General features: G+C 40.1%; 2 protein-coding genes across 2 annotated transcripts; one reads left to right on the top strand and one right to left on the bottom strand.

Moving 5' to 3' along the window:
- Positions 1–722: 722 nt before the first annotated feature.
- haus1 (HAUS augmin-like complex, subunit 1) lies at positions 723–4466 on the bottom strand. The gene is made up of 9 exons (XM_028596040.1): positions 4140–4466; positions 3873–4047; positions 2795–2930; positions 2537–2671; positions 2211–2334; positions 1390–1455; positions 1211–1282; positions 938–985; positions 723–850 (listed from the first exon to the last, which is right to left on the bottom strand). Exons 1-9 carry the CDS (start codon positions 4158–4160, stop codon positions 806–808), a joined length of 822 nt encoding a protein of 273 aa, XP_028451841.1. The 5' UTR covers positions 4161–4466; the 3' UTR covers positions 723–805.
- Positions 4467–5572: 1106 nt separating this feature from the next.
- mis18a (MIS18 kinetochore protein A) lies at positions 5573–11932 on the top strand. Its single transcript, XM_028595664.1, has 5 exons — positions 5573–5891; positions 6181–6247; positions 7856–7978; positions 8483–8585; positions 11115–11932. Exons 1-5 carry the CDS (start codon positions 5657–5659, stop codon positions 11193–11195), a joined length of 609 nt encoding a protein of 202 aa, XP_028451465.1. The 5' UTR covers positions 5573–5656; the 3' UTR covers positions 11196–11932.
- Positions 11933–13418: the final 1486 nt, after the last annotated feature.

The following is a 13418-nucleotide window of genomic DNA, read 5'->3' as shown; positions in this document are numbered from 1 at the left end:
ACTCATAAGCTCATAAGAGCTATGGTGAAACAAGTTCTGAAATAGTGTGTAGATGTGTGGACTCATGTAAACTTATAGAAATAAGAATTATAAAAACACATAAAAATCACAAGGCTGGCTCCTGTCAGCAATCTACAATTCCAGTTAATGTCTTTACACTTCAGAATAATGTAGAAATTTGATATAAGCATATGTAGAATACAACTATTAGTGTTAATTCAAATGTAAAGTGTTTGTTACTTCTGAAAAGATTTTTTTCAAAGTTGCCATAAAGACAATCATATTGCATTTAGTTCCTCTTTAAAAAAGCCATTCAAAGAAAATCCAATGAATCCAACTCTCTCTGTTTGGGCAGACATATGGATAATCAATATGCATTTGGCAGACAGACTTTGATCAAAGAACCTTTTAAACATGTCATGTTGTTAAAAGACAAACCCCCAATTAGGTAGCATACTAGAAAATAAAGACAAAACATTTGATTATGTTAATGATGTTTTGCAACAAACAGGAAGAGGGGGACATAAACCGAATAGGTCCAAAGAAAATAAAGATCTTGATTTACATTTTCTTCCTCGGGTGTGTCTTGAATTGATCATAAATCAAAATAGATAGATCGTCCGAGGGAACTATTTTTGACTTTAACTTCCCAAACTAAAACGTTTCAGTCTTTAGAGGCAGACAGGGGTTGGCTGCAGCACAACATTACAAAGAGTCACCAATACATAGAAACAATGACTTTATTATTCTTCAAACAGATCATTTACAGTTCAAAACAGATAACATCTTAACATTACAAACATCTTCACTTGAAATCCATATTCATCTCAAGTTGGGCATCAATTGCAGCCTGTAATTGGGGAAAGACAATGGCATTAAAATAAAAGGTAAGCAGCCACATCCCATCCATCATCAAATACACTGTTAAGATACTCACCAATTCTCTTTTTGCTTCTTCTATTTTCACTCGAGCAAGAGATGGGCTCTGTTGTGATTTAGCAGGTAAAAACATTTCATAAAGTCAAATGCAGAAACAGAAAGTTGTTTCCAAATATCTAAACATGATACACCCATTTCTGTCAAGTTGCTTTAATTAAGTCTAATCTACACACATTTTTTAACAAAAAAAAGGCCATCATAAAAATATTTAGGATATTGTGAAAGCACTTTGTTGTTGGACTGTTACAAGACAAACTGAAAAGAAACGTACCGGGCTTAAGTCCATGTAAGGCTCCAGTTTCTTTTTCAAAGGGATTATTTCTTGTTTCAGCGCGGTGGCTTCCTAGAGAGAAAAATAAGATGAAGCATTTTAAACCCTGAAAGCAGAAAGTGTTACGTTTTCATAACAACGGTGCTCGGCTGTGTTGCATGTGTAACAGCTGAAATTACCTCAGAAAGCTGCACAATAGCCTGGTGGGTGATAGACTTGTCCATGTTCCTGGATGCAAGTTGAGCCTGCAGGATTGATAGATGAGAATAAAACAGCCAACATATATATATATATAGGCTATTTTATTGTAAATATGGTCCCTCCTGACAATGATACCAAGGGTGTTAACTGCTGGACCTGTCTGCAGCATCATCTCTGTGCTCTAAACCAGAGGCAGTAACTTGATGCCCACATTATACAAAATAAAACTCTACAGAGAAAAGTGCTGTGGCATGCCAGGAGGTTATTTGCTATTTTTCAGAGAGCAATATCTGCACCTTTGGTATTTTTTTTCCAGTGGCAACATAATTAAGCATATTTGCTATAAGAAACTAAATTTCTAGCACCTTAAGTGTGTGTTATTTCCCATTGTGCTAGGTACTTGCAGAGGGTTTTCTAAGACTCTCCTCATCATCTCCATCTTTCTCCTTACTAATTGAGTATTTTTATGCCATTGGTTGTTTGATTTTCTTTGTGTGGCTTGTGTTGATTTCCACTTTCTCTTACTGATGGGCTGAGAACACCAACAATGAATGCCTCTTCAGGCTGCATAGCAAGTTGTCATTAGAACAATTTTGCTTAATTTTCTCACCCAGAGCAAACCTCCTGCTAAGAGATGAATATTTGACCATACCAGAGCAAAATGTAAAACTCTTAGGCCTACATATCTTGGCATTTTCCGGCCACCTTATCATTTTCAATAGCAGTATATTGTACCATGTATCAGCACCTCTATGAGCTATGCAGCTGTTACAGCTACAGGTATAACACCACAACATACCTCTGCCTTCTCCCGTCTGCTGCTGAGGTCTTTAGTCTTTGCCGTCACAAAATCCATGTTGAGCAGTCTCTCCTCTGCTTTAGCGCTCTCCACTGACTGTAATTTGATAGTTTTGTTGATATCTCTGAAGACAATAAAGAACACTGATTACAGGTGACGTACAGTATGTGACAGCAAATGGTTCATGTCTGTTGTAACTGGATGCGCTTACACACAGTATGTCATAGCCCAGGACTGTGTGTTTGTTTTTTTTACTATAACAATGGTACAACAGAGTAGTAATATCAACACGCTAAAGTCATCATCCTCTGCATCCATGTTCTTACTCTTGTAAGTTGCTCCGCAGCACCATAGTAACACCAAGTCTCTCTCTGAGGGCCCTGAGTTCCCTCTCAAGTCTCCGGTTTGACTTCTCTTTTTCCAGCAGTTCGTTGGTGAGGTTGTTCATTGCTGGCATAAAGCTAGACAAGACATACAAATCCAACTGTCAAAACATCTCAATGGTAACTCTCGTGTCTTTAATCAGGGAAACTACTGTCGAGAGAATACACATAAAATAGTTCAACAGTGCAACAACAGGGTACCTGCCCAGTGATGTGTCTCTGACTCCAAGTACCATGGCAGTGTCCACTAAAGCAGACAAGTAGTCAGCAGCAGGCTTTGACAAGCTTGCACAGGACAGACCTACACCTTGTAAAAGAACATCACGGAGATGAGCACCTAAAACGGAGGAAACACAGTTCAGTTCAGTAAAATGCTGTGAATAGGTTTGTTGTGTGAATGTGTGTATTACACTTGACAAAACTTCACACAGTAAAGTGAAGCATGTAAAGACACCGAATTGTAGGTTTGTAACAACTTGGGTCTTATTTTCAGAGTTTTGGCCATCATTCTGAGATCTGGGTGGCGAATTGCTAAAAAGAAGTCCATGGGAAAGAAAGACAAGTGATCCCACAATCACTTGTATATTTCCCTGTGTAATAAAGTAACACATTACTGACAGTTGGGAGAAAAGGCTAAAGGGTGGCTTGTTGACAACCTGTCTGATTAATCGTGTGTCTTGCCCCATCACTGTATTGCAGCGATGTCACTGTGTTTCCAGATTTCAGCTATTATGAGCATAGGCAGTACAATGTTATCATAACTGAGGGAAGGGATGATGGGAAAACCTACTCAAACAGGGACCGAGTTGTAATAAATTGGGAGTTATCCTTTAAGATAAGTGTTCCTGTTGTTTCCTGATATGCCTAACCCTTGTATGTTCTTCATATTTTTGTTACACAGCCAATGGACCCCCCACATTATTAGGATTTTAAATCAATACAGCCATAACAATGTATGTAAAAAAATACTTAACAGATGTTTACTTTAGCTCAATTACCAATGATATATAAATCATTTATGGTTCATATTTGCCATTTACCCCTGTGAGTACGTCATTGAAAATAAGTTATTGTTTATGTTCTTCACAGAAAATCATCCAAGGCCAGTGAGTTTGAGTTAGAAGAAATAATAAATAGCATGATTTGTCTTTTAGCAAACATTGAAAACGGGTCCCACAGACCCGTACACCATACAAGGGTTAAATCACGGACTAAAAGCGACTTTACATCAAAACTAGAAGTCCGAATTTCACTGCGTTTAGCTCTGCTATGCGCTCACCCTCAGCCTGATACTCTGATGCTTTCTGTTTGAGGTCTTGTGTGAGGAGGGCTGTGTCGCTGCACCGGGCTTCACTGGACTGTGCCAGCTGGTACAGGATGTCGACAGTCCTTGTGTTGACCTCAAAGTGTGGCACCGGCTGATCCCCAAACACTGCGCCGAGCCAGCTGTTCACCTGAGGAGAAGGGTAACGTCTAACTAAAGCCACGCCAGTAACCGCATTAACTTATAAAGGCATGTTAGCAAGACACTGAATGTTAACGTTACCTTATTTATCTTTTCACACATGGCGAATGAAAAGGCAGCAGCAACCACAACTAGCTAGCTTCCTAAAATGTTAGGCGGTCCCGCAAGCCCTTAAGAAAAACAACAATTTTCGCTTTCAGCTGTTTTCGCGCCACCCAAAATCATTCTAATAACTTCCGGGTTACAAGGCAATCTCTGGAAGATGGACATTAAAGATCCACCGTCTCTGCTCCTACATCGATACATCATGCACGTATTAAGAGCTATCCATGAGACGAAGAAATGTCCTCGCTACTTTTTAGAAGATTTACATTTTTTAATTAAATAAAAATTGACAAAAAATGACGGTTTGAATAAATAAAGCCAACAAGGTGACGAATTACGTAAACAGAAAATATTAACAAAGTTTTTCCGGTTCATGTTTCCTTTTGGCTCCCAAAGATAAACATCAGGTCAAGATAGTTCAAGTCGGTTCCTCTGATAACCTTTTCACACTAAACTGGAAAAGCTAAGAGTAGTCACACTTACAAACACTAATGAAAAACGTGGAATTAGAACTAAATGAATGGAATGAATGAATAATATTTTTTTTTGGTGATAATTATTTTCATTTTATTGGCAAAGCAGAGAAAGAGAGAAAAACATCTGCTCCTCGACCAAGATCAATATCCATTACAGCACTTAAAATATGGGTAAATATAAAATCAATTCAATATATCCCACATAAGTTATGGCTCACAGGTCTATTAAGAAAAAGAAGTAGAAAGAAAGAAGGAGAAAATGCAAGGGAACATAATAACCACAACCATTAACAGCAATACCAAAAATATATAGCCTACACATTTAAATTAAATAAATCAGTTGACTTAACCAGGTCAGTTGGGTAAAACAAATCAACATCAATAACTTTCTTTTATTGTGTTTGTTATATATGTAATCATGTAGTCTAATGTTTCTAATTGTTCACATAAGGTCCTGGAGATACATGTGTGAAACGACATATGTATGATTAGAGATGGTCACAAAAAGATGGGATTGGCTTGACCTTGTTTAACAAAAGTATAAATGCACATAGTTTACTGTCACATTTGGCTTGCCATTCACTAGTGTTATTCAGCATATAATCATAATAATAATCATAATAATAATAAATATGATACAGACTTAGTTCTCCCCAAAGTGGCTATTGGCTAAGATTTTATGCTGTTTTAAAGATTATTTACAACTACTTTTGAAAAATATCTCTATGAAAGCCACCAGCTCATAAAAAAAAAACATTGAAATGTTCCGAGTATAAATCAAATATTTGATTAGATGTATACACGTAAACGCTCATTCACTCCCATTTTTTAAATGAAGTATTAAGTTACATTAAGACGAAAAAGGAAAAACAAGTGTCGCGGTTGTTTGTTTTCTAGGCTCTTCTCTAAACAGACGAAAGCGGAAGTACGCAAATAACAATCTTGCGTCGTTTGGATACTTCAGGGTTCTCCTCTTCACTGTCAACCAGCCGCGTAGTTCGAAATAGCTTGGTGGAAATGGCGGCGAGAAAGAAGTCGTTACAACCCCGACAGACAAGTATAAATACCACGTTTGAGTCCAGTATAGACTCCACCGCCGTCGAAGAAAAGTTGTTAAGCCAAGCAGAGGAGGACGAGGATGGTGACGACGACGGACCTGTGGTCTTCATCTGCGGGAAGTGCAAGTTGCCTGTTGGGGACTCAATGTCCTGGGATGGAAGTGAAGACTGCCAAAACCAAATACGACTGAAGCGTAAGGAGGTTTAGCTTTGCTTACTTTTCTTCTTTTAGCGGTAAAACTGATTGAAAAATGATTTTGCATATTTGGGCAGCTTATCAAACTGCACCCCCTCCCTACCAATATCTTTCTACTATTTATAACTGGAAGTTAGCTAACGTTAGCTTGTTATTGCAGTTATGAAAATGGTGCATTCATAGGCAGTTGTAGAGGTTGGGAACTTACAGAAATGGACGTTAACGTTACCTCAATAATATGCAGGCTGCACTACGCTGCTGACACGTTTGTGATGTTTTGGTTTTAGGGGTCACTGACAACGTCGTGGTTGGAGAGGACTCTCGCCTGCATGAAGCAAGCAAACGATCTCTCTGGTAAAAAGGTTCTGCCCATTAGTGAATTAGTTAGCTAAGCATTCAAATCCTTTTTATCCATCCATCCATCCATCTTCGTCCGCTTATCCGGTGTCGGGTCGCGGGGGGAGCAGCTCCAGCAGGGGACCCCAAACTTCCTTTTCCCGAGCAACATTAACCAGCTCCGACTGGGGGATCCCGAGGCGTTCCCAGGCCAGGTTGGAGATATAATCCCTCCACCTAGTCCTGGGTCTTCCCCGAGGCCTCCTCCCAGCTGGACGTGCCTGGAACACCTCCCTAGGGAGGCGCCCAGGGGGCATCCTTACCAGATGCCCGAACCACCTCAACTGGCTCCTTTCGACGCGAAGGAGCAGCGGCTCTCCGAGCTCCTCACGGATGACTGAGCTTCTCACCCTATCTCTAAGGGAGACGCCAGCCACCCTCCTGAGGAAACCCATTTCAGCCGCTTGTACCCTGGATCTCGTTCTTTCGGTCATGACCCAGCCTTCATGACCATAGGTGAGGGTAGGAACGAAAACTGACCGGTAGATCGAGAGCTTTGCCTTCTGGCTAAGCTCTCTTTTCGTCACAACGGTGCGATAGATTGAATGCAATACCGCACCCGCTGCGCCGATTCTCCGACCAATCTCCCGCTCCATTGTCCCCTCACTCGCGAACAAAACCCCAAGGTACTTGAACTCCTTCACTTGGGGTAAGGACTCATTCCCTACCTGAAGAAGGCATTCCATTCAATGAAGTCCTTTTTACTTAAGTGAAAATACCAATACAACAATGTCAAAATAATGTAAAAATTCAAATTTGTACATGAGTAAAGGCTCAGAAATATCAGCAACATGTTCTTAAAGTATCAAAATTAAAAGTGCTTGTTAGGCCTCAGGATTGCCCCTGTCAGAGCTATACTAGTATATGTTATATAATTGGATTATTATATATAATATATAAATATATTTTTGTTGGGTTTCAACAGGGTTCATACGTTTTGTAAAAACCTAGAAAAGTTATGGAATTTGAAAAATGCAAATCCCAGGCCTGGAAAAGTTTTGGAAACATAAAAAGACCCAGAAAATTTTGGAAAAGTCATGGAATTTTTTTTAACACAGCATAATAATATGTCATTAATAAACGTGTTTTCACGTGGTCTTAACCTCAACGTTGTATTCAGGGAGCGATATTAAGAATCCCACTATGAACCACATAAATTGTCATTCATTTTATAGTTAAACCTCTGAGGGTAAACTTTAACACAGATTTTTATTCTTATTGTATAATGTCGACTGACATTTTCAGGAACACATAGTCATGGAAATTTGCGAAAAAGTCATGGAAAAGTATTGGTTAAAATGTGTATGAACCCTGGTTCAATCTATAAGAATGCATCATATTTTGTAAAATGATCATATACGTTGTATGTTAAATCTTAATCTGCAAAGTAACTAGTGACTGTAGCTGTCAGATAACTAGTGGAATAAAAAATAAAATAAAAGTACCTCTAAATTGTATTGAAGTACAACACTTTAATACATTTATTTACTTAACTCTGATCTGGGCCAAACTGATCTCTCTTTTGTTTGTGTGTGTGTGTGTGTGTGTGTAATTTTCCCTTCGCAGTCTGATCGTGGATCTGTTCTGTCGAGGCTGCAACTCTGTACTTGGTATGGTTTACGCATCCACGCCTAAGAACCTGGACCACAAGAGATTTGCATTCTGTCTCAATGTAGCAGACATTGACAGGTATGTTTAGGGCTGGGATTGTACGAATCAGTTTAAATTAGTTTAATGGGATTTAGATCAATTTTTGAAGTGAGTGTAATGATCAAAACAGGAATGTTGTACACCTGTGAACTTATTTCACAAGATTACATTATTTGAGAAGATAGTCTCCACAGAAATTGTCGCCTTATTTACTGTATAAAAACATGAGTATAAGCATCTATTTTGTTTTAAAACTTGAAAACATGCACCCTTATTTATAAACTGGTATTAACAAATTTAATCTTAATGACATCAGCATATTGTCATAATCAAGTAGAATAATGTAGAAATAATAAGCCTACTTAGATGTGGAAAATATCATATCTTGACACAAATTTTCTAGCTATAATTTGGTGGTGTTTATGGTTGGGGTATTGTATGGAATTCCACTTGTTATAAAGCCGTTAATGGCATGCAATCCCCCCCCCCCCCCCTTTGCACCTGCATTTAGCACTCTACTATTACACTGTGAATCCTTTTCAGCTATGTGCTTGGCTCTGCAAGCCAGATGCTGGCAGCAGAGGGCCCCAAAGAGCAGCCAGTCACACTGGAGTACAGAGGCATTGTTGAACAACAGCTGACAGAGGTAAATTACTGCTGCTGCTTTTCTTTGTCTGTTTTCTCTGATATTGTATCAGTGTGAGAAAAATGTTTCCTCCGCTGAGCAGAAAGTCTGCCACAAACCTCATTGCAATATGTACTCTCTCTCCAAACACAGGTAAAGTTTAGTCCTTTTTAAAATTGTATTGTTGTGTAAAAATGGTTGAAGAAAAACTACAGATCTGTCCCGCACCTTGCCAGTTATGAGTCCCTGTTCTCTGTGTTGCGTTGTGTTGCTGACCGTGCTCTCACATTGCTTTAGAGCAGCTCTCTCATTGATTATCAATGCATAGGTTGTACTAATGATGACATCAGCTTCGTACTGGGAAGCCCTCACTCCTCTGACGGGCAGACGTTTATATCAGACATTACCTCATCTCACCATGTCGTCCCCAGCAAAGTGACTTCTTTCTCATACCGTTTTAGATCAAATTAAAATAAAAAAGTATATTTTCAGTAAGCATCAATCATAGCATCCATTTCTGTTTATAATTTTATGCACGTTTTAACTTTTAAACCATGTTAAAAAAAAGTTTGACACATTGTTATTATTATAAAAATGTAGAGGGTACTTACATTTGTCACTGGAATAGTGTTGTGGTTTGCAAAGTTATTCTAAATCATCCTTTGTTTAAAAAATATCCACCCACAACCACAGATTGGCCAGTAGGTGGTGCTAGTGTGCAGGAGCACATGGCAGCCCTCCCACACTCTTGCACCAAGGACAATAGATGTGATGGGGAGCATGTTGAGGAATCTTTGTCAGAGGAAAAACATGTTTTGCCCATGAAGTGCCTTTGTCACTATAGCTGGAAGTATGCATGGTTATTTAGTTTGATTTGGCAGTGAATTTCCTGCAGGTGACACTTGACCATTGTGTTATGAGATGTAATCTATGTAACACTACTGGTTATAAACAAGAAAAAAAAAATATTGCATGTCAGCAATAGAACATTAGAGCTTTGTAGTCCTCATGGAGATGTCATGTCTGTGTATTAGCACACCAAGAAAGTACCGTGTGGTTTTTTTCTGTCTGATAGTTTCCATGTGTAATTATGTTTTCTCTTTGAATGCACTTTTGTGAACCTCCAAGACAAATCCATTTCAGAATGGATCAACTCTTTAGTTCATCCCATGCAACAAAGCCCACGTCACTGATATAATAATGTTGCTAAACCATGTGTCACTCAAACAAAGGAGTGCGCCGTAAAATGAATTGAACAGGCTTACCTCATTCTCTTACCACTTAAATCCACCTCTTCATTGACTGTGTTAAGTCGCTGTGTGGGTAGGCTGAAGACTAATCTGACTATGGTTACACGCTGATTGTATTAATTTTAGGTGGCTTTATAGCCATCGGTCATTGTTAGTCATTGGCACATTCTAACAAGATTATAAAGGCATTTGACTAGGTCAAGGATTAAAATCTGTTTTTATCACGTTTGTCAACATAAATCTTTATGGCTTTCTCACTGACAATTTCTACTATAGTTTCTTTCAATCACCATTGTGTTTGAGTTCGGGCCCTAAGCTGTTTTGCCCGCAGTCTGTTTTCTAGACAAATTTTGAAATAGCATTTCCGATTTATGTGGTTTCGGCTTGTCCATCCAGAACTCATGTAGGTATCAATACCTTTGGGTGCCCACTTTTGGGTGTACCACAAGTATTGAAAGTTGTTGATCAGAAAGTTTTACGGCCGACTAATTTATTTCTTCTTCTAAAAACGGTAGAATAAGTATAATTGATAATAAACTCTGCAGTTCCTCAAGACCTAAGTAAAGTTTCCAGGTCTTGCTTCTCAACTGCTGAAACAGGATTGGTAACAGTCAGAGCCGGAAAAAAGAAACGACAAAACAAAATGATCGTTCCCGGCAGCATGGGGAAAGCAGAGGTCAGTTTGAAAAAAACGCACAAAAAGAGGATACAAGAGGGTTACGAGGATATAGTTCTTTTGTGTGCTTGCGTAATTGCAATGTGAAACTGAGACTTAGCGGGTCAAATGTATCAATGTAACAGAAACATGAACCTTGGTTCGGACTTTCAGGTGTGAAAAAGCCCTCGGTATCAGTGGTTCCAGCAGGTATCGTCACTAGTATTACAATGTCCAACAATACCCAGCCCTGCACTCTTTGTCCTCAGCTGTACTGTATCTGTCGAAGCCGCCATAGTTAATGTATTATGTCTGTCTGTCTGACTCGTAGACACTTGTTTGGGTTTTTCAACTTGTACACTCACTGACCTGTCTCCCCCACCCCACCCACTCCCCCACACACACACACACACACACACACACACCCACCCATGTTTCTTCCTCTGCTTCCTGCTGCCCCCTTTATTTCCCACCTGTCCATTTTCTCCTCCATTTCCTCCCTGTCCTTACTCCTTCATACCCACCTATTCCATCCTCTCTTTACTCATTTTTCTGCTGTTCTGCCCTTGCTGCTCTTCTTAACATGCCAATCCGGCCCCTTTTAAAACCTTCCCCTTCTCTCCTGTCTGACCCTATCCTTCCCAGATGAAAATGCTGGTCATGTCCATGGCACAGAGGCTGGAAGAGATTGATGCTGGCCTTCAGGAGGAATGCGATGTGGCATGACGATGAAGAACGTCACCTTGTCTGGGTGGGTGCTTTGTCCAGGTGTTGAACGTGACTTCTCAACCCCGTACCTTTTTACATTAGTGTTTCCTCCTCTTAAGTATCATCTCAACCACATTCCCTCAGCCACACGTTTTGTCCGAGCCTCACCTTGTGTGCTCACACACACACACACACACGCACATGGCTTCCACTCCGCTTTGTCCTGATTACCAATGGTGAAACAAAGACTGCCTGCACATGTAATCAATCATGTTGTCAGCTTGGCTCCTGTGGCTCATGGCACCATCTTCTCTGCGGGTCTCAGTGCATGTAGTGAGTGAATGTACGCTGTGAGCAGAATGTTTATTTGTGCAGGATTTCATCAGGCAGGCTGCAAACTCAGCAAAATGCTGCATTGATCTGGCCACTCGATTCCACACACACTTTTTTTTTTTTTTTTTTTTTCTTTTTTTTCTTTGTTCTCTTCAAGCATGGAGCCTTGAAGGATTGCTGTATATATGCTTTTTTTTATTGCCTTGTTGTGGCCAGAAGTGAACATTTGATGAATTTGGAGTGAAAAAGACATACACTCATGCACATTATTGGCTATTATTTTACTTAGGAATCATCTAAAGACTTTTCTGTCTTTTCTTTTTTTTTTTTCTTAAATGGGCAGCAATTTCCATCCCAGAATTTGTTATTACATTGACTCATTGGTTTGTTTTATTTGTTCCTTCATAGTTGTACAAGCTTCTTTTGTCTTAAGTATGTTTGTGTAATAAAGACATTTAAAAAAAAAATGCATTTTAATATTAATATTTTATTACATTATAATGTCTGTTTTATATAAAGGAGCAAACCAAATAAGACAACTGTAAATTACCAAGATAATCTTTTTAAAGTAAGATTGTTGGGGATCAGTGGCTCATCCTGGTTCGTCTAATTAGAAGTATTTCTTGGATTTAAGAGTCAAACAGCATGTTTAAGGTCTTTGGTGTTAGGCAGGGTACTGATTATATTTAAAGGCTGAGTGTTTGTTTACCAACTGACCTCCTAATGTGCCTAGCAACACTTTCTACTAAGGCGGGAAAGCGGCTATATGCTGTACCGCTTGCCCTCTCTCACCCACAAGGTTTCATCAGCCTCACAGAACAACAACCGTTAGAAACGGCCAACCAGCATGCTGTATCCAAGGGCAGGTTGCGATGGCAACTGAGAGCACGTGCTATGCTGAATGCCTGTTGCCATCTCGTCATCGCGTTCACTGCCGTAGGAACAGCCAGCCAGCTCGCTGGCCGGCACGCCTGTCAACAGACGTTATCCCCCGCTCCTGCTCAGACACATACACGGGGGAGGAGTCGTGAGTGGGAACACCCCACCCCCCCGACACACACACACCATCACGCCCTAATCTCTGTGTGATGTTTTTCTCTCTGCTAACCCCACCCTTGCCCGTCTTTCTCCTTCCCCCTCCCTCAACTGCTGGGAAAAAAGTCAAAACAACAACAAACAAGCCGGCATGGTTTTTGTTGTTTTTGGGGGTGTTGTTTTCTTTATACCTTCCTCGCTTAAGAATGAGGTGCCTTCATGCATCCTGCACAGAGAGTGGATGATGCAAGCCGGCCAGCCAGTCAACTGTCCAGATGTGTGCCGTTACACCCTGTAACAGACCCATTTTGGAGAATATTTTCCCATTTGTTGTTCCACTCAGAGCATTAGAGCTTAAAGGCTAGTAGTTGTGTTTGGAGTTAGCGTCACTGTGAATGGCCTTTGAACTCATTTAGCTGTTTTATATATAGGCATCGTGTTGCTGGATGCATTGCACTGTTGAGTGCAATTATTGCACCGGATTCACCCCATTCACCCCTTAAGTCTCAACCAATCATTACCACCCAAACCAAGACTAACTTAGAAACATACACACATGCATCAGTCAGAACATCTACACACATTCTACAAGCACTCGGGGACAAAGGATGAATAATGCAGAGGTTGTGTCTGAGTGAAAGTCGCCTCCCCTCTTTCCCTCCTTTTCACCTTCTCCAAGCAATAAGGAAGCAATGTTGCCATGGAGGCAATGAAGCCTCGGCACACTATCAGCCAATTACAGCCTTCCCTGTGTGAAACATGAGACCAATGGCTGCTCGAACTGATGCTGCTGTTGCCACAGACACTGAGATCCTATTGGCTGAGCTCTGCTCTTTGATTGAATTTCTGATCTTGTTTTCGAGAGAGAAAATA

The sequence above is a fragment of the Perca flavescens genome, chromosome 13 (assembly GCF_004354835.1).
Source record: "Perca flavescens isolate YP-PL-M2 chromosome 13, PFLA_1.0, whole genome shotgun sequence".
Taxonomy (NCBI): domain Eukaryota; kingdom Metazoa; phylum Chordata; class Actinopteri; order Perciformes; family Percidae; genus Perca; species Perca flavescens.
The sequence above is the reverse complement of the archived record's forward strand: the minus strand, read 5'-3'. Positions and strand labels throughout refer to the sequence as shown.